Source organism: Musca autumnalis, unplaced genomic scaffold (genome assembly GCF_047663935.1).
Source record: "Musca autumnalis isolate F117 unplaced genomic scaffold, ASM4766393v1 scaffold_2, whole genome shotgun sequence".
Classification (NCBI taxonomy): domain Eukaryota; kingdom Metazoa; phylum Arthropoda; class Insecta; order Diptera; family Muscidae; genus Musca; species Musca autumnalis.
In genome coordinates, this window is record NW_027411755.1 from 49,911,482 (window position 1) to 49,934,416 (window position 22,935).

The following is a 22,935-nucleotide window of genomic DNA, read 5'->3' on the forward strand; positions in this document are numbered from 1 at the left end:
TGAGATATTTTAAAGTGACAAACATATGTAGAATGGAATGGTGTATGTATACTAAGTTTAACATTCCATTTGTAATCGAGAAATATATTATATTATATTAAAAAATATAATATTTTTCTTGAAAAATTATATTTTAATAATATTTTTTAAATATATATTTTAAAAATATTTTTAATAATCGTGGATTTCTAAAAAAATATTTTTTATGTTGTTGTGTATTGTTGACCTGTTATCTTGTAATTTTTATATGATGATATTTTTCGGCTTAAGGCCAGTAAGAAGCGGTGTTTATTTTTCTTGCTTAGGTGTGTTCTTTATTCCGAGATTTCGATTGAAATCGTCAATCATCCTCAGGGAAAAAATTTTTGAGCAATGCTACTACTACTGCTAAACTTTAGCACAAACGGTGAAAGAAACCAGTAGCTTTACTCAAAAAAATTTCCCTGAAGATGATTGACAATGTCAATCGAAATATCGATTTTTTTATTCGTTTAGGATAGGTTTGGGGATGTGTAGTCAATATATATTGACTACGCCACTCGGAGACCTTTCGGTCCATTGTGATCATCCTTAAAAGAGGTTCAGAATTACCCGAAAAGACAAGAGAAGAGAAAAGAGAGAATAATAAAGAAAAGAGGGTGTGGTTGGGAAAGTAATATTAAATGGATTATTAAAAGATGAAGATATAATAAAGAAAAGAGGGTGGTTTATTTGGTGATGGTAGAAAACTGTCAGAGAAATGGTTACGTTTATGGGTCGCGCCGTCCCAGCCAATTCAAATTTTTGATGATGTTGTTTATGATTGTTGGTTCCATGTTTGAGTAGAAGGTTAAGCTTGGAGGAAAGCATATTCCTGTTAAACTATATCGCTTTCGAGTTAACATCGGGCAACGACATAAAATATGCTCAATAGTCTCCGTTTCCTCTTCATCTTCACAGAGCCTGCAATAGTCCACGCCATCATCCTGCCATTTGCCGATAAAAGCTCGGATGTTGCAATGACCGGTAATGACTCCCGTCAATACCCTGATTTCTGACTTATTCAAACTTAAAAGTGAAGTTGTTCTGTTTGTTGATAGAGTCGGCCAAATGGCCCTTGACACGTTGCACCTTGGTTCATTATGCCATAGTTCCTTGGCTTGTTCTTCAAAGAACGTCTCCACCTTCCGAAAAACGTGACATATGGGTGGTTTGATTGAATCAGTGATAGCTTGACTTGTTGATTGAGATCCATGTCTTGCCAGTTCATCTGCCTTCTCGTTTCCCACAATGTCACAGTGTCCCGGTACCCAGCAGAGTCGGACAGCGTTAGTGAGCTTCGCCATAGCAGTTCTACACTCAAGAACGGTCTCAGTCTTGATATTGGAGGATTTGATGGCGTTAAGAGCCGGCTGACTATCAACGAAGATAGTCACCGGTTCAAAGATTTCAGCATCCAGACTTTTTATCGACTCTGCGGCCATTTTGATCGCGAAGATTTCTGCTTGGAAAACACTACAGTCGCTGTTCAACCTATATGAGTATTCGAGGCAAAGCTTTTCGCAGTAGTCGCCAGTTCCGGTACCTTCTTCCATCTTGGAACCGTCTGTATAGAAAGCCAGACCGTCCAGAGGAGGGTTACTACGGATCCAGTCATCTCTACTAGGGATAACGACCTCAAAATCTTCAAATCTATGGATTGCTGATAAGTAGTCGCTGAATTTCCCCTGCAGATTTAAGCTAAGGTTTGATCCTAGCTCCCGAAGAATGCATGCATGACCATAGGTGCTGTCACGCCAACGATTCAATTCATGTAGCCTTAGGGCACTACGTGCTGCTAGACCTTTGATGCTAAGTCTCGTGGGCAAGAGGTTTAACATCGCAGTTAGAGCTGCTTGTGGTGTACTTCTAAAAGCTCCAGTTATCAGGATCGAGGCTGCCCTTTGCACCTTGTCTATGTTGCCGGAGTTCGATTTATGTCGAAGCGCATGCCACCAGTATTATACAGCCAGTGTATAATAGCTGGATTTAATCCCCAACTTTTCCCAATCGAATTCTTACATGAATAAAGTGCAATCATACCTCTCTTCGTCCGTTCATCGACGTTCATTTTCCATCTCAATTGAGAATCCAGGATTGTACCTAGGTATGTGGCCTTAGGAGATAGATGTAATTGCACTCCATCCAATGTTGGTGGCATGAAGTCGCCGAGCTTACGCTTTCTGGTGAACAATACCAGTTCTGTTTTCGTTGGATTTACACCAAGGCCATTTTTGGTGGCCCAACGGAACAGCTTTGATAAGGCTCCTTGCATAAGCTCCGATATTGTGGACAAGAATTTGCCAGTTATTAGTAAAACCACATCATCCGCGTATGCGACAACCTTGATGCCCTGATTGTCGAATTCCGCCAAAATATTGTTTATTCGTTTAATAATCGTGGATTTGTTATAAAATATTTTTTAATAATCGTAGATTTTTTATAAAATATTTTTTATAATCTTGGATTTTTTATAAAATATTTTTTAATAATCGTAGATTTTTTATAAAATATTTTTTATAATCTTGGATTTTTTTATAAAATATTTGTTAATAATTTTGGATTATTTATAAAATATTTTTAATAATCGTGGACTTTTTACAATGTTTTTATAACATATTTTTCTATAGTGGTGGATTTTTTATGAAATTTTTTTAATAATCGTGGATTTTTTATAATATATTTTTTAGTAATCGTGGATTTTTTATAAAATATTTTTTAATAATCGTGGATTTTTTATAAAATATTTTTTAATAATCGTGGATTTTTTATAAAATTGTTTTTAATAAACGTGGATTTTTTATAAAATTGTGTTTAATAATCGTGGATTTTTTATAAAATTGTTTTTAATAATCGTGGATTTTCTATAAAATTGTTTTTTATAATCGTGGATTTTTTATAAAACATTTTTTAATAATCGTGGATTTTTATAAAATATTTTTTACTAATCGTGGATTTTTTATAAAACATTTTTTAATAATCGTGGATTTTTATAAAATATTTTTTACTAATCGTGGATTTTTTATAAAATATTTTTTAATAATCGTGGATTTTTTATAAAACATTTGTTAATAATCGTGGATTTTTTATAAACATTTTTTAATAATCGTGGATTTTTTATAAAGCATTTTTTAATAATCGTGGATTTTTTATAAAACATTTTCTAATAATCGAGGATTTTTTATAAAACATTTTTTAATAATAGTGGATTTTTTATAAAACATTTTTTAATAATCGTGGATTTTTTATAAAATATGTTAAATAATCGTGAATTTTTTATAAAATATGTTAAATAATCGTGGATTTTTAATAAGAAAAAAATAATAATCGTATATTTTTAATAATCGTGGATTTTTATTAAGCAAAAAATAATAATCGTATATTTTTAATAATCGTGGATTTTTAATAAGAAAAAAATAATAATTGTAAATTTTTTATAAATTATTTTGTAATAATCGTGGATTTTTTATAAAATATTTTTTTTTTAATTATCGTGGAGTTTTTAAAAATATTTGTTTAATAATATTTGTTTAATAATCGTGGATTTTTTATAAAACATTTTTTAATAATCGTGGATTTTTTATAAAACATTTTTTAATAATCGTGGATTTTTTATAAAACATTTTTTAATAATCGTGGATTTTTTATAAAACATTTTTTAATAATCGTGGATTTTTTATAAAATATTTTTTGTTTGTTTTGTTTATTGTTGAAGATTCAATCTCATTTGATTGCTTAAGCCGGAGTATTCCCCCAATGGCTTAGCTTCATTCATTACCCTCTATTACAGAGAGTAATGTTTTTTAAAACGAACTGACAGTGTTGCAAAATTTTAATGATCGCTACCAATATCATGATTTCATCCCGGCGAAGGGAATATCAATTGGCTTTTTAATAATCGTGGATATCTGTTAAATTGTTTTTAATAATCTTGGATTTTTTATAAATTGTTTTTTTTATAATAATAATTTTTTAATAATCCTGTATATTTTGTAAAATATTTTTAATAATCGTAGATATTTTATAAAATATTTTTTAATTATCCTGGATAATTTTTATAAAATATTGTAAATAATCGTGAATTTTTAATAAGAACAAATTAATAATCGTGGATTTTTTATAAAATATTTTTTAATAATCGTGGATTTTTTATAAAACATTTTTTAATAATCGTGGATTTTTTATAAAATTGTTTTTAATAATCGTGGATTTTTTATAAAATTGTTTTTAATAATCGTGGATTTTTTATAAAATTGTTTTTAATAATCGTGGATTTTTTATAAAATTGTTTTTAATAATCGTGGATTTTTTATAAAATTTTTTTAATGATCGTGGATTTTTTATAAAATTGTTTTTAATAATCGTGGATTTTTTATAAAATTGTTTTTAATAATCGTGGATTTTTTATAAAATTTTTTTAATGATCGTGGATTTTTTATAAAATTGTTTTTAATAATCGTGGATTTTTTATAAAATTGTTTTTAATAATCGTGGATTTTTTATAAAATATTAATACGTAGATTTTTTATAATTTTTTTTTAAAAATTTTGTATTTTTTTATAAAATATTTTTTAATAATCGTGGATTTTTTATAAAACATTTTTTAATAATCGTGGATTTTTTATAAAACATTTTTTAATAATCGTGGATATTTTATAAAACATTTTTTAATAATCGTGGATTTTTTATAAAACATTTTTATACCCTACACCACTATGTGGGGAGGGTATTATAAGTTGGTTTTGGCCAAAAAGTTTGTAACGCATCGAAATAATATATATACTTATATATACCAAAATGAATGTCTCGACGAGCTGAGTCGATCTGGCTATGTGTGTCCGTCCGTCAGTCCGTCCGTCCGTCCGTCTGTCCATCTAAACCTTGTAATCACGCTACAGGTCGCAATTTTGATCGGATCGTCACGAAATTTTGGACGTTGATGGGGGTCCCGGAGGGGAAGAAGCCTATTGATTTTGGTGATGGTCGGATAATATTTAGGGGTCGGAATGGGCAAAAAACTTATGTGGATAAAAAGACAACGTTTTTTTCCTAAGCGAATATCTCAGCTTCAATATGGGGTATACCAAAAGCAGAACCTGGCCATGAAAGAAGAAAATATCGCCTTTCTAATGATGTAAAGTAGGTTCTCGTAGGATATCAAACAACGAATATATCGCAATAGTTGCTAATAGAACCCAACTTGTTATTTTTGCGATTTTAATAATAATGACGAATATCACAGCTTCGGTTGGGGATCTTCCAAAAACAAAGTCTGACTATGAAAGTAGAAAATCCCGTCTTTACAGCGATGCAAAATAGTTTAGCGTAGGTGGCCACGTAACGGAGATATCACAATAGTCGGCAATACATCCCATTTTTTACATTTTTTTGTAATCACGCTACAGGTCGCAATTTTGATCGGATTGTCACGAAATTTTGGGGGCTAATGGGGATTCTACAGAGAAAGAAGCCTATTGATTTTGGTGATGATCGGATAATATTCAGGAGTCGGAATGGGCAAAAAACTTTTTTTGAGAAAAAGTCAACGTTTTATTTCAAAGCGAATATCTCCGCTTCTAAAAGGGGTATATCAATGAAAGTAGAAAATATCACCTTTACAACGATGTTACGTAGGTTGTCGTAGGTGGTCAAACAACGAAGATATCGCAAAAGCCGCTAATAGAACACAACTTTTCATTTTTGCGATTTTAATAATAATGACGAATATCACAGCTTTGGTTCGGGACCTTCCAAAAGCAAAGTCTGGAAATGAAAGTAAAAAATCCCATCATTACAATGATGTAAAGCAGGTTGGCGTAGGTATCCAAATAACGAAAATATCGCAATAGTCGGTAATACATCCCATTTTTCCACTTTTTTTGGAAATCACGCTACAGGTCGCAATTTTAATTGGATCGTCACGAAATTTTGGGTGTTATTGGGGGTCCCACAGAGGAAAAAACCTTTTGATTTTTGATAATGGTCGGATATTATTCAGGGGTCGGAATGTGACAAAAAAAATATTTGGAAAAAAGACCAACGTTTTATTTCAAAGTTAATATCTCCCTTCTGTAGGAGGTATATCGAAAGCAAAACCTGGCAAGGAAAGTAGAAAATATCACCTTTACAACGATGTGAAGTAGGTTGTCATAGGTGGTCAAACAACTTAGATATCGCAATAGTCGGTAATGCATCCCTTTTTCCATTTTTGTGCAATCACACTACGAAATTTTGATCGAATCCTCACGAAATTTTGGGGGTTGATGGGGGTCTAACAGAGAAAGAAGCCTATTGATGGTTGGCATACATCCCACTTTTCCATTTTTTATTTGAGTTGCACAAACGATGCACTTAAACGCGTTTCAAAAAAATTGACCTGTGTTAATGAAGACATTCAGAGCAAAGGCGCTAAGCTATCCCAATTTTAATATTTTGAATTTTATTAGTCAAAAGCTTATGAACAGGGGTAGTGGTGTAGGATATCACATAGTCGGCCCCGACCCGACTTCTAGTACGCATTTTTTGAAAGTACATATTTAGACTACAAAAACCCTAGTAGGGTTTTGTCCTGTCAGATCCAGTTCGGATTTTATGGCCTCATCTAAACCGGGCTAAATCTACACTTTTTTGCATTCATCAGGCCTTTATCTCAGAAACGAATAGGAATTTGGCCTTGCTGTCTTTAGCAATATTGTAGCCCTAAACTAGTAGAACTTATCTTTTGAAAAAACCACATAAGAAAAACTCCATCTAGGGCATCAAAATCTATAAAATATAGAAAATTTAACAGACTTGCTGAAATTCTGGTCATTATCGGCTAAACTATTGGGAGTTGAACCAAGTAACCTTTTGCAAAAATCTTCCAAATAAAGTTCTCAACAATTCTTTAGAACATTCCGAAACTCTAAAATGCTAACTTCATGTTGTTTCAGCGGTATTTTGCATCATATCTTTTACAACACGTATTTCAAACACAGTTCACACCAACCGTTTATTCTCGCATTTCGGATTTCACTACATTATTGACATTTTTATTACATCGTCGTTGAAAAATGTACTGAAATCAACGGCATAGAGGCATTTTACAACAATGACATGTTCTGAAGAGTTGTGTATTACATTCCAGGGAATATTTTTCCAAAGAAAATATTCAGAAAAAATTAACGGTTTTGGAGATACGGTGCGAAATGTATAAAAATTGTGGAATTTTTGCATATATTTTGAAATGTGAGGCAATAAATGTAGTTTTTCGAGTTCACTATTTCTCCAAATATTTTATTCTTGTCCTTATCTACAAATTTGCTTCAGAGGTCAGAGGAAGATTCGCATTGGTTTCAGAGATATAGCCCCGAATTTCTTTAAAAACTCAATATTTAACCATGTTTAGATGGGGCCATAAAATCCGAGCTGGATCTGACACAACAAAACCCAACTAGGGTTTCCTGTCGTTTGGGTCTGTACTTTCAAAAAATCCTCAGTTCGAAGTGTTTGCACAAGATCACCTTAAAAATGTTGCACAGTGTAATCGTGGATTTTTTATAAAATATTTTTTAATAATCGTGGATTTTTTATAAAATATTTTTTAATAATCGTGGATTTTTTATAAAATATTTTTTAATAATCGTGGATTTTTTATAAAATATTTTTTAATAATTGTGGATTTTTTATAAAATATTTTTTTAATAACAACATTTTTTAATAATTGTGGATATCTTTTAAATTTTTTATAAATATCTGGGATTTTTTTATAAATTGTTTTTTTTTTAATAATAATAATTTTTTAATAATTCTGTATATTTTGTAAAATATTTTTAATAATCGTAGATTTTTTAAAAAATATTTTTTAATTATCCTGGATGTATTTATAAAATATTTTAAATAATCGTGGATTTTTAATAAGAAAAAAATAATAATCGTATATTTTTTTTATAAATTATTTTTTAATAATCGTGGATTTTTTATAAAATATTAATACGTAGATTTTTTGTAAAGATTTTTAATAACCTTGGATTTTATATAAAATATTTTTTAATAATCTTGGACATTTTATAAAATATTTTTTAAAAATCGTGAATTTTTTTATAAAACATTTTTTAATAATCGTGGATTTTTTATAAAATATTTTTTAATAATCATGGATTTTTTATAAAATTGTTTTTAATAATTGTGGATTTTTTATAAATATTTTTTTTTGAATTATCGTGGAGTTTTTAAAAATATTTGTTTAATAATTGTAGATTTTTTAAAGAGTATTTTCTAATCATTGTGAATATTTTGAAGAAAGTTTTTTAATAAACGTGGAATTTGTTGTAAATTTCTTTGGTCTAAGGGAATAACCCATTGATAGAGTAGGGTATTCCCTATATGTCTCTACCAAACCCTGCTCTATTATTATTACGTTTTTTTTTTTGAATTTCTAATTTAATTTCTCCCAACCATTACATCTATCTCTAGCAGCACATATGTACATTCATAGAAGAATTCCGTGCTGTTCTGGTTGTGGCATCTGCCTACATGGGCTGGGCACAACGTTATCACTTGAAAGGTCAATTCCATTACTTGCATTGATGTGAACAGCATAAGCAACAACGACAACAACGATAAAAGCAACAAATACAATTATTATATAAACATTTGAAAAGAAATACATAAAGTGGGCATATTTGAGTTGATAATTTTGCACATACCCCAATCATCTCACACTTGTGCTGGTATTGGTAGTCCAATATTGTTTACTTTTTGGCAAAATACAGATTTGAACTTTTCACCTCAAAATCAACAATTGTCTGGAATATTTTTTTCGTCGTGATTTTTTTACGTTTCACTTTTTGTTTTTGTGTTTTTTGTTGTTGTTATTAATTAAATATTATTTCCGAAAAGTATCTGATGATTGGTTGTCTTTTGAGAGGGTGGATGGCGTTAATTGTTCTGTTCACACATTTTATGTGTGTTTGTTTACATTATAAATTTTTGCACACTTTTCATGTAAACATGTGGAGGTTTATTTGATTTTTTTTTTTGGGTAATGTCTTATTTTCTTGATGGTGTTTACATCTTCCAGGAAGATTTAAATGTAAGTAAATCACAGATGACACCACTTCGTACCAGGACAAATGTTGCTGTAGTCGCCTCTGAACTCATAAAGCTAGTGAAAAATTAACTGGGATGATTCGTAATCGTGTTAATAATGCTTCGACTCCAAAGCCCAGCATTGAACAAGTTTCAGTGTTTTTCAAACTTTTAAGGGAAACTTCCACTATTATTAGCAAACCCATATTTGGACTTAAACACATATATGTTCATACATACATATGTATATAAAAGTGTACTTTTTATAGGAAATTTTGTTTACCCACAGGTCTTCTATGACCACTGATAAGAGGACATTTTCAAGGTAAATAATTTGTATTGGCTTTTGTTTTTTTTTTGTTTTTAATAAAAATAGTTGTGGCTATTTATAATTTTATTCAAAATAATAATTTGATTTTTGATTAAAATAATGATGCCATAATTCGCACCTCATACCAGCAATCAAATTATTTATTACGAATATTTTGTTTGTGTGGAACATTAGCACGCGCTTTCTTTTAATCAGCAACTCAAACTGGTTCCACCATTGGTTGATAACCTATAACCAATGTTTTTGATCCATTACTGTGTTTTGCACTTAAAATAATTGAGTATTTCGAAGAAGTGTGCATCGCGAAGAAGAAGCATGATAAGATAAAGAAACATAGCCAAAACACATTAGTTTGAAGATTGTCTAGCGAAAGTTGGGATTGGGAATAATGTTCAATACCAAATTTCAAATTGATGTGCTTCACGATTATTAAAAAAATATTCTTTAAAAATCCACGATTATTTTAAAAATATTCCTTAAAAAATCCACGATTATTTTAAAAATATTGTTTAAAAAATCCACGATTATTTTAAAAATATTCTTTAAAAAATCCACGATTATTTTAAAAATATTGTTTAAAAATCCACGATTATTTTAAAAATATTGTTTAAAAAATCCACGATTATTTTAAAAAAATTCCTTAAAAAATCCGCGATTATTTTAAAAATATTCCTTAAAAAATCCACGATTATTTTAAAAATATTCCTTAAAAAATCCACGATTATTTTAAAAATATTCCTTAAAAAATGCACGATTATTTTAAAAATATTCCTTAAAAAATCCACGATTATTTTAAAAATATTCCTTAAAAAATCCACGATTATTTTAAAAATATTCCTTAAAAAATCCACGATTATTTTAAAAAAATTCCTTAAAAAATCCACGATTATTTTAAAAATATTCCTTAAAAAATCCACGATTATTTTAAAAATATTCCTTAAAAAATCCACGATTATTTTAAAAATATTCCTTAAAAAATCCACGATTACTTTAAAAATATTCCTTAAAAAAATCCACGATTATTTTAAAAATATTCCTTAAAAAATCCACGATTATTTTAAAAATATTCCTTAAAAAATCCACGATTATTTTAAAAATATTCCTTAAAAAATCCACGATTATTTTAAAAATATTCCTTAAAAAATCCACGATTATTTTAAAAATATTCCTTAAAAAATCCACGATTATTTTAAAAATATTCCTTAAAAAATCCACGATTATTTTAAAAATATTCCTTAAAAAATCCACGATTATTTTAAAAATATTCCTTAAAAATCCACGATTATTTTAAAAATATTCCTTAAAAAATCCACGATTATTTTAAAAATATTCCTTAAAAAATCCACGATTATTTTAAAAATATTCCTTAAAAAATCCACGATTATTTTAAAAATATTCCTTAAAAAATCCACGATTATTTTAAAAATATTCCTTAAAAAATCCACGATTATTTTAAAAATATTCCTTAAAAAATCCACGATTATTTTAAAAATATTCCTTAAAAAATCCACGATTATTTTAAAAATATTCATTAAAAAATCCACGATTATTTTAAAAATATTCCTTAAAAAATCCACGATTATTTTAAAAATATTCCTTAAAAAATCCACGATTATTTTAAAAATATTCCTTAAAAAATCCACGATTATTTTAAAAATATTCCTTAAAAAATCCACGATTATTTTAAAAATATTCCTTAAAAAATCCACGATTATTTTAAAAATATTCCTTAAAAAATCCACGATTATTTTAAAAATATTCCTTAAAAAATCCACGATTATTTTAAAAATATTCCTTAAAAAATCCACGATTATTTTAAAAATATTCCTTAAAAAATCCACGATTATTTTAAAAATATTCCTTAAAAAATCCACGATTATTTTAAAAATATTCCTTAAAAAATCCACGATTATTTTAAAAATATTCCTTAAAAAATCCACGATTATTTTAAAAATATTCCTTAAAAAATCAACGATTATTTTAAAAATATTCCTTAAAAAATCCACGATTATTTTAAAAATATTCCTTAAAAAATCCACGATTATTTTAAAAATATTCCTTAAAAAATCCACGATTATTTTAAAAATATTCCTTAAAAAATCCACGATTATTTTAAAAATATTCCTTAAAAAATCCACGATTATTTTAAAAATATTCCTTAAAAAATCCACGATTATTTTAAAAATATTCCTTAAAAAATCCACGATTATTTTAAAAATATTCCTTAAAAAATCCACGATTATTTTAAAAATATTCCTTAAAAAATCCACGATTATTTTAAAAATATTCCTTAAAAAATCCACGATTATTTTAAAAATATTCCTTAAAAAATCCACGATTATTTTAAAAATATTCCTTAAAAAATCCACGATTATTTTAAAAATATTCCTTAAAAAATCCACGATTATTTTAAAAATATTCCTTAAAAAATCCACGATTATTTTAAAAATATTCCTTAAAAAATCCACGATTATTTTAAAAATATTCCTTAAAAAAATCCACGATTATTTTAAAAATATTCTTTAAAAAATCCACGATTATTTTAAAAATATTCTTTAAAAAATCCACGATTATTTTAAAAATATTCTTTAAAAAATCCACGATTATTTTAAAAATATTCTTTAAAAAATCCACGATTATTTTAAAAATATTCTTTAAAAAATCCACGATTATTTTAAAAATATTCTTTAAAAAATCCACGATTATTTTAAAAATATTCTTTAGAAAATCCACGATTATTTTAAAAATATTCTTTAAAAAATCCACGATTATTTTAAAAATATTCTTTAAAAAATCCACGATTATTTTGAAAATATTCTTTAAAAAATCCACGATTATTTTAAAAATATTCTTTAAAAAATCCACGATTATTTTAAAAATATTCTTTAAAAAATCCACGATTATTTTAGAAATATTCTTTAAAAAATCCACGATTATTTTAAAAATATTCTTTAAAAAATCCACGATTATTTTAAAAATATTCTTTAAAAAATCCACGATTATTTTAAAAATATTCTTTAAAAAATCCACGATTATTTTAAAAATATTCTTTAAAAAATCCACGATTATTTTAAAAATATTCTTTAAAAAATCCACGATTATTTTAAAAATATTCTTTAAAAAATCCACGATTATTTTAAAAATATTCTTTAAAAAATCCACGATTATTTTAAAAATATTCTTTAAAAAATCCACGATTATTTTAAAAATATTCTTTAAAAAATCCACGATTATTTTAAAAATATTCTTTAAAAAATCCACGATTATTTTAAAAATATTCTTTAAAAAATCCACGATTATTTTAAAAATATTCTTTAAAAAATCCACGATTATTTTAAAAATATTCTTTAAAAAATCCACGATTATTTTAAAAATATTCTTTAAAAAATCCACGATTATTTTAAAAATATTCTTTAAAAAATCCACGATTATTTTAAAAATATTCTTTAAAAAATCCACGATTATTTTAAAAATATTCTTTAAAAAATCCACGATTATTTTAAAAATATTCTTTAAAAAATCCACGATTATTTTAAAAATATTCTTTAAAAAATCCACGATTATTTTAAAAATATTCTTTAAAAAATCCACGATTATTTTAAAAATATTCTTTAAAAAATCCACGATTATTTTAAAAATATTCTTTAAAAAATCCACGATTATTTTAAAAATATTCTTTAAAAAATCCACGATTATTTTAAAAATATTCTTTAAAAAATCCACGATTATTTTAAAAATATTCTTTAAAAAATCCACGATTATTTTAAAAATATTCTTTAAAAATCCACGATTATTTTAAAAATATTCTTTAAAAATCCACGATTATTTTAAAAATATTCTTTAAAAATCCACGATTATTTTAAAAATATTCTTTAAAAAATCCCCGATTATTTTAAAAATATTCTTTAAAAAATCCACGATTATTTTAAAAATATTCTTTAAAATATCCACGATTATTTTAAAAATATTCTTTAAAAAATCCACGATTATTTTAAAAATACTCTTTAAAAAATCCACGATTATTTTAAAAATATTCTTTAAAAAATCCACGATTATTTTAAAAATATTCTTTAAAAAATCCACTATTATTTTGAAAATATTCTTTAAAAAATCCACGATTATTTTAAAAATATTCTTTAAAAAATTCACGATTATTTTAAAAATATTCTTTAAAAAATCCACGATTATTTTAAAAATATTCTTTAAAAAATCCACTATTATTTTGAAAATATTCTTTAAAAAATCCACGATTATATTAAAAATATTCTTTAAAAAATCCACGATTATTTTAAAAATATTCTTTAAAAAATCCAAGATATTTAGAAAATATTTTGTAATAAATTCCACCATAGTTAGAAAATGTTCTTTAAAAAATCCACTTTAATTAGAAAATATTCTTTAAAAAAACCACGTTAATTAGAAACTGCTATTTAAGAAATCCACGATTATCTCAAAATTATCTCCCTATAGTATGTTTTGCCTATGTCTTCTTTATATTCGCCTAATAAATGACACAATAAACATAAACATCCCTTATGGGGGTCATTAATTAAATTGTGTTTGTGTGTAGCTGATAACTTTTACCTTAGCTTCCCCTAAATTTAACTCACGATATTCGTTTAAAATATTTATCAATTTTTAATAGCATATCAATTGTCGATATTAATAGAGCATATTTATGGGCTTAGAAACTCAAACCCATAATAAAATTTATATCCAATATCAACAAATCTATTGAATTAAGTTTTTAAGCAGATTTCATTTAAACCATATTGCATTTACAATTTGTCACAAACAATTTCAAATAAACGCATTAATATTTAATAAAAAATAGATATGCCCGCCTAAAATTATGCAAATATTTTACCCTTAATCGTTAGTATACATGTGTGAATGTACCCTGATGTTGAAAACTTGTGTATGCAGTTTCAGTAACATGACCATAATCATTCTTATTGGGTATTAAGTGAAAAAAGTAGCCTATGGGGGAGAAAAAACACAGAGTGCATCCTGTAAGCCCCTGTAAATATGCACAAAAAATACATTTTCTACAAACCGATTCGATGCATATTGAATTGTTGTCTGTATGACTACGAAACGACAAAAAAAAACAACAACACATAAACGGATTTTGTGATTATCACAGAAATCCTACTGGCATTTTAAAACCACTTTCCATACAAAAAAATATGTTGCATAACTTCAAGGGGTGCCATTAAACTACCATCATCATCATCATTGCAAAAAGCGACGACACTTTGTTGTTGTATGCGCCATTGACATGGAGTTGCAAAGCATTAAACATTTAAAAGTGCAATAACGACCAAATAAAATTTAACAAATGCCGTCTGGAAACAGTTTCAGCAAACATATTTTGTGCGTAGAGGAAGGATAAGTGGTGGCATTTCTCCCCCTTGGGTATAAACATAATCTTCCTGTGTAGCTTACACGATCCTCATGCATGTCTAAAGTTTATTTAAAAATGTTGCCCATGATTTTTTGGTAATAGTGTCATTAAATGTTACCACATTACGACTAGCGGTTAGATAAGTTTTTATAATGCGTGCAGAGAGTTTTGAAAAAGTTTCCTTAACTGGCTGCCGCCTGGCTCTCTACACATTCGAGGATTTGTCTAATAGACAACAAGGATGTTGTCGGTTAGGTTTTGCAAAGAAACACTAGCACACTTCCTCCCCCTCTCTCTTGGAAAATGATATAAATGCGTCCATACCCATGATTATGCGTTAGATGATTTTTCCCACCACATCTCTCTGTTTGCCGTGTTAAGTAGCAAGTGCTTAAAAGCATACTTTTAGGCTTAAATACAGTTTGATGAAAAAGTTTTCATGTTATGTTGCTTGGTTCGTTTGTTGGTTAGTTAGCTGGTTCGCTGGCTGTGAAAATAATAATAATTTCTCCATGTTCTAACATCACTTATTTGGTATTCACATGGTGTCTATATGCAGGAGGCATGCATGCATGCTGAAGTGTACTACATGCCCCAGTTGCCAACTAAATGAGTTTCATGTTCACAAAACTGCAATAAATGTTTATATGTGTGTAACGTAGGAAGGAGTAGATCAGATTTGTGAAACAGTCAGTAAAGTTTTAATCAACCGCATTTAAAGTAAATCATGGACGCTGGGATATGAAATGGTAAAATATTGTGCATACTTTTAGGGGTTATAAATTGAAAGGTGTATACTTTTAGAGAGATGTTTTTAATGTTTGTGTCCAAGAGCGAAGCAATTTGCATTAGAAATGCATCTGGAAAATGTAAGCGTTCTGTAGTTCCTGAGAGTAAGGATTTAAAACTAGTTTTAAATGGCGTTGAAATTCCCTTTAAAGACAAAATTACGTACCTAGGTGTAGAGTTCAACAAACTTTTTAAATTTAATTCACATGCTAGAAAGGCATTAAATAAGGCCCGTGGAGTTTTTATTTTGTTTTTGAAAATTCTAAACAACAAAGCTTTGCCAGCAAGTACAAAATTAATGTTGTACAAGACATGTATAAGGCCTGTTATTTTGTACGCCTTTCCTATCTGGTTTAGCATATCACCTACTGTTGTGAAAGAGCTAGAGGTTTTTGAGAGAAAAATTTTGAGACTTTGCATCGGGAAAAATTTTATGTGCATCAATAAGAGGTATTCGAATAATTTTATTTATGCAAATTCAAAATTGCAACGCATGGGTATCTATATCTGTACGATCCTAGATAAGTTTAATACAAGATTAGAGTTTCATGAAAATGTGCATATGAATGAAGCACGTAATAGTCAAGCGAACATTGGTTGGTATAACACAAATTATCTATCTCCCATAGGGTATAAATACGAGTCTGAAGCGGGTATTACCGAGTTTTATGAGAAGGCACTGGCCGGTACACATCGTGGGTAGTTATTGATTTACCTACTTTTTTGTCTGTTCATTGTTTTGTTTTGTTTCCTTTTTGTTTTGTATCATTAGTTTTAAGTTCATAAACCCTGGATAAATTATCCCTTCTTATTGTATTAGTCTCGGGAGCAAAGACGTATGTAACTTTAAATGATGTATACCCACATTTTATGTCCCCTCTCATGTAAAAGCTAGGTGCTGCAATTTCTGACATGGCATTACGATAATACATTATAGTCATAAGTTCCTCATATTATGTATCTAATTCATATATTTACAATGTTTAAAAAAAAGACTCAATAAATATAAACTTAAACTTAAACTTGTGTTAAATTTTAATGAAAGTGGATTTTTTAAAAAATATTTTTTGCGGATCTCGACTGGCCTGGATTTTTTTTAAATATTTTCGAGGATCTCGGCAAGCGTGGATTTTTTTAAAAATATTTTTTGAGGATCTCGACAAGCGTGGATTTTTTTAAAAATATTATTTGAGGATCTCGACAAGCGTGGATTTTTTTTTAAAATATTTTTTGAGGATCTCGACAAGCCTGGATTTTTTTAAAAATATTTTTTGAGGATCTCGACAAGCGTGGATTTTTTTAAAAATATTTTTTGAGGATCTCGACAAGCGTGGATTTTTTTAAAAATATTTTTTGAGGATCTCGACATACGTGGATTTTTTTAAAAATATTTTTTGAGGATCTCGACTGGCCTGGATTTTTTTAAAAATATTTTTTGAGGATCTCGACTGGCCTGGATTTTTTAAAATATTTTCGAGGATCTCGGCAAGCGTGGATTTTTTTAAAAATATTTTTTGAGGATCTCGACAAGCGTGGATTTTTTAAAAAATATTATTTGAGGATCTCGACAAGCGTGGATTTTTTTAAAAATATTTTTTGAGGATCTCGACAAGCCTGGATTTTTTTAAAAATATTTTTGAGGATCTCGACAAGCGTGAATTTTTTTAAAAATATTTTTTGAGGATCTCGACAAGCGTGGGTTTTTTTAAAAATATTTTTTGAGGATCTCGACATACGTGGATTTTTTTAAAAATATTTTTTGAGGATCTCGACAAGCGTGGATGTTTTTAAAAATATTTTTTGAGGATCTCGACAAGCGTGGATTTTTTTAAAAATATTTTTTGAAGATCTCTACAAGCGTGGATTTTTTAAAAAATATTTTTTGAGGATCTCGACAAGCCTGGATTTTTTTAAAAATATTTTTTGAGGATCTTGACAAGCGTGGATTTTTTTAAAAATATTTTTTGAGGATCTCGACAAGCGTGGATTTTTTTAAAAATATTTTTTGAGGATCTCGACATACGTGGATTTTTTTAAAAATATTCTTTGAGGATCTCGACTGGCCTGGATTTTTTAAAATATTTTCGAGGATCTCGGCAAGCGTGGATTTTTTTAAAAATATTTTTTGAGGATCTCGACAAGCGTGGATTTTTTTAAAAATATTATTTGAGGATCTCGACAAGCGTGGATTTTTTTAAAAATATTTTTTGAGGATCTCGACAAGCGTGGATTTTTTTAAAAATATTTTTTGAGGATCTCGACAAGCGTGGATTTTTTTAAAAATATTTTTTGAGGATCTCGACAAGCGTGGATTTTTTTAAAAAAATATTTTTTGAAGATCTCTACAAGCGTGGATTTTTTAAAATTTTTTTTTTTGAAATATTTTTTGAGGATCTCGACAAGCGTGGATGTTTTTAAAAATATTTTTTGAGGATCTCGACAAGCGTGGATTTTTTTAAAAAAATATTTTTTGAAGATCTCTACAAGCGTGGATTTTTTAAAAAAAAATTTTTTTAAGTTTCTCGAAAAGCGTGGATTTTTTAAAAAAATATTTTTTGAAGATCCCTACAGGCGTGGATTTTTTAAAAAATATTTTTTGAAGATATCTACAAGCATGGATTTTTTAAAAAATATTTTTTTAAGATCTCTACAAGCGTGGATTTTTTAAAAAATATTTTTTGAAGATCTCTACAAGCGTGGATTTTTTAAAAAATATTTTTTGAAGATCTCTACAAGCGTGGATTTTTTAAAAAAATATTTTTTGAAGATCTCTACAAGCGTGGATTTTTTAAAAAATATTTTTTGAAGATCTCTACAAGCGTGGATTTTTTAAAAAATATTTTTTGAAGATCTCTACAAGCGTGGATTTTTTAAAAAAATATTTTTTGAAGATCTCTACAAGCGTGGATTTTTTAAAAAATATTTTTTGAAGATCTCTACAAGCGTGGATTTTTTAAAAAATATATTTTTTGTAGATCTCTACAAGCGTGGATTTTTTAAAAAATATTTTTTGGAGATCTCTACAAGCGTGGATTTTTTAAAAAATATGTTTTGAAGATCTCTACAAGCGTGGATTTTTTAAAACAAATTTTAAGGTTCTCGACAAGCGTGGATTTTTTTAAAAATATTGTTTGAGGACCTCTACAAGCTTGGATTTTTTTTTTAAAAATATTGTTTGAGGACCTCTACAAGCGTGGATTTTTTAGAAATATTTTTTGAGAACCTCTGCAAGCGTGGATTTTTTTTAAAAATATTGTTTGAGGACCTCTACAAGCTTGGATTTTTTTTTTTAAAAATATTGTTTGAGGACCTCTACAAGCGTGGATTTTTTAGAAATATTTTTTGAGAACCTCTGCAAGCGTGGATTTTTTTAAAAATATTGTTTGAGGACCTCTACAAGCGTGGATTTAAAAAAAAAATTTTTAAGGTTCTCGGCAAGCGTGGATTTTTAAAAAAATATTTTTTGAGGACTTCTATAAACGTGGAATTTTTAGAAATATTTTTTGAGGACCTCTATAAACGTGGAATTTTTAGAAATATTTTTTGAGAACCTCTACAAGCGTGGATTTTTTTAGAAATATTTTTTGAGAACCTCTACAAGCGTGGATTTTTTAGAAATATTTTTTGAGAACCTCTACAAGCGTGGATTTTTTAGAAATATTTTTGAGAATATCTACAAGCGTGGATTTTCTAGAAATATTTTTGTAGAACCTCTACAAGCGTGGATTTTTTAGAAATATTTTTGAGAATATCTACAAGCGTGGATTTTCTAGAAATATTTTTAAGAACCTCTACAAGCGTGGATTTTTTAGAAATATTTTTGAGAATATCTACAAGCGTGGATTTTCTAGAAATATTTTTGTAGAACCTCTACAAGCGTGGATTTTTTAGAGATATTTTTTAAGAACACTTGTAGTAGTTTTTTAAGGATCTCTCCAAGCGTGGATTTTTTAGAGATATTTTTTGAGAACCTCTACAATATTTTTTTTTTGGGAATATCCCGTTACTTAAGCGTTTCAGGAAGAGATGCCATGTGGGTCCAACTCTTTGCAAGACATTTGCAAAATAGCTCAACGTAAATTGTGGTAGTACCTCCACCGTTGAGAGCGCTCGATCACTTTCTATGTGATCTATAAACTGACGGTTAAAATAACACGCGCACCTCTTCGGATCTGTCACTGTCACGCCGTTGATAGTAACAGCCGATCTGTTATCCTTTCATGGGTTCGATTTAAACGTTGCCCACAATTTGCTTAATCCAGTGCTAATGTTGCGTTGCTTCAGGTGGTGTAGCCACTTTTTCCGCCTATGTTCGGCTATTAGTCTATTGACTTAAAGAGTAAGTTCCCTAATTCGTTGGTCTTCAGGCTTCCATGACGAAGCTCTGCAGGGAAATATGGTCTGAATTCGGATATTAAACCAGCAGTTATGGCCGAGGGCGTGGGCAGCTTTCTCAAGAGGTGATTGGAAAATTCTCTTATATCTGGTGGTCTGTTAACGGAGGTGATGATATTAATGTAGTCTGAACCAAGTTAAATAAAGGTTTGCCAGGACACGTCATTTAGCTGACCGGGAGTCGCAATAATCATGTCAGGAGAGCTGTGACAATCTCCTCTTATCCTCATAGGAGCGTCTTATTTCACAATGCAACATGTTGAGCTATCAGGGGCCGTAAGGACAGCCAAGCCATGAGTAATACATGATTGCACAGATTTTACGCAACTTTTTACAGTTTTCAGGCATCAGAATACACACAAGAAGAGCCTAAATTACACGCGAGTTCCAGCGTGTATTCCAGATGATTGCAATCTGCTTAAACTTTACACTCCTCTCATAGATTTAATGGAAGGAAACCTTTATGTCGGCCCTGTTTGTTTCCTTAATTTCAGTTTTACAGCTTTCAATTAACCATTATTGCTCATCAAATACTGCACAGAGAAGTACCCGATGTTGGGTGAGTTAGTCGGTGGAGCTCACCTTCCATAACAACCCGATCCAGCACACTGTGCTGGCAACTGATGAACTTGGGTGTGGCATGATCTTTCTCTTTTTTTACAAAATCTAATTGTATGTATGTTGTTGTTTTTTATTATATTTTTACGAAAGTATCTGCCAGGTACTATAAATTTCCGTTCATTTAAAAAAATTGAAAATTAGTTTTACAACGACAACTACTATATAGACTTTCTTCAATCCTTCCAGTCTTACTTACCGTGTTTACTTCCTCTTTCTTTGGTAGTCTCATTTTCACATCTTTGTTTGATATTGTTTTTGTTGTACTTCATTCCTCATTCAGTGACGTCATTTTTGTTCTTTCTATTCTCTTGTATCTGCCGCCCTTTCGCTCATGTATGTATGTGTGGTTGTTTGCTTAGTAGGTGATGTGTGTTTGTCGCACTGTTAAATTGTTTGTAGTTGAGATGTTAACCGATCTTCCGTCTAAAAACATCGGGAACTTGAAGCGATTGTCCATCAATATTCCGGAATTGTAAGGCAGTGGCTCAGTTGTAATTCAGATCGGGAAATTAAAACGTATGTTAAAGAAGAAGTAAAGGAAAGCTGTGTGCTTAATAGAGTTAAGCTGTGCGCTTAATAGAGTTAAGCTGTGTGCTTAGTAGTTAAAGTCGGTTACGAATTGTTAAAGTAAAGTCAATAATGTATTGTAGAACGGTAATCTGAACGAACTCTAGTTTTATTTGGTAAAATTTTATCGAGTAATAAAACAACATCGACAAATGATTAAGATAAATCTAATTCCGAAACAATATTTAATATATTTTCTTATTAGTTATACAGATTCAATAACTATGATATATTCTATACGTTACGTCAGACAAAGTTACCTTACGTTGCACTAACTACTTATCTTTTTTTCTTTTTTAAACACATCACACAAATGGTTAGCAATCATTTATTTAATAATAAAACATCCACTTAATTTTATAAAAATCTAACCATTTTTCCCTTTCTCTTCCTTTTCAGGTAAAAAATTTAATCACCTCCTCTATTTGTATGCTTTTTTTTAAACTGTAAGTTAATCGAAACTCGAATTTTATTTAAATTTTGTCATTTTATAAATTGTTTGTGGCATTTCAAAATGACACAACAAACATACCGCAACAACAAATCCCAACAATTCATTAATTTAATTGTCATTATATGTAAAAACATAAATTGTCTCCCTCTTTATGCAGTGGCCAAAAGTGGTAGCATCGATAGCAAACAAACAAACCAACGAACGAATCAGACGACATGTCTGGTGAAAACATGAAAACCATGAAAATTCATTTTGAAAATTGCAATCTACATTAAATTCCATCGTCTACTCATTCCCTCAAATCTATACCTCAGTTATATCAATATCCCTCGTTCGTGGAGAGTCAAACATACCGGTTGTTAGGTTAGGGACAGCTTCTCTCGTTACGTTTCAATAAATATCAATTGTCTAAAACCATTACATGGAAAATATATATCTGTTCACATTTAGTCCTATCCATCCATCTACTAGTATTATTGCATCCATGGGGAACAAATTATATTTCTATGGGGAATCCTTTTTTGTTTTTGTGTGTGTTCGCTTTTTTTAACATTTCGTGGATGACCACTATTTGACCATACTACCACACATACCATTACTCATACCAATAATAACTCGTGCAATACTTGATTTGTCCTTCGTCCTTTGCATGCAAGTTTAGCTTTGCAAATAAACCAACCTAACCTGCGGCATATTTGTAAAATAATTTTACACAACGAATTTGTTATGGCCTTGTTGAGCTAAATTTTATGAGCTAGTATGATGACTTCAAATTTCCCAAAGGTCCATGAGTTCGTTTTATAGGTTTAATGGTTATTTTAGCTGGAGGAGATTAAAGGGAAGGAATTTACATATCTATTTTCTAAATGAAATTCAGGAGAAATGACAGATTTTTTTTTGTGAGCCGGGATTTTTGAAAATCTATATCCATTTTTAATAAAAACTTTAAAATTGTTTAAAGTTCAATACGTTGTAAATGTGTTTAATTTAAAAGTAATGATCAGAAGAACCCCTAGTAGTTAGTCATGAAACTAATATACTGATACATTGATAGGGAAACCCTAGCGTCAAATAGCAACACTACTGTTTTTTACGTCGATGAAAATTGAAGCAAACGACGGCCAACCACTATCTATATATATAAAAGAGCAGTGAGGTGAGTGACTGACTGATTGAACAACGCCTAGGCGAAACGGCTAAAGCTAGAAACTTGAATTTTTTTGAGCCGGGGTTTGTGGAAATATTTGAAGTTCAATACATTGTAAATGTGTTTAATTTAAAAGT

The 22,935-nt window shown here is 28.8% G+C and overlaps 1 protein-coding gene across 4 annotated transcripts in view; it reads left to right on the top strand.

Moving 5' to 3' along the window:
- Positions 1 to 22,935, top strand: part of LOC141393987 (uncharacterized) — a 402,117-nt gene that overhangs the window by 177,986 nt on the left and 201,196 nt on the right. The window contains exon 3 of one of the 4 annotated variants that reach the window (XM_073967671.1): positions 21,597 to 22,340. The exons of the other annotated variants lie outside the window; for them this stretch is intronic. Coding sequence (XP_073823772.1) covers positions 21,597 to 21,640 — 44 coding nt within the window. The 3' untranslated portion in view covers positions 21,641 to 22,340. Of the gene's footprint in view, positions 1 to 21,596; positions 22,341 to 22,935 lie in introns of those variants that run through there. 4 annotated transcript variants of the gene reach the window in all.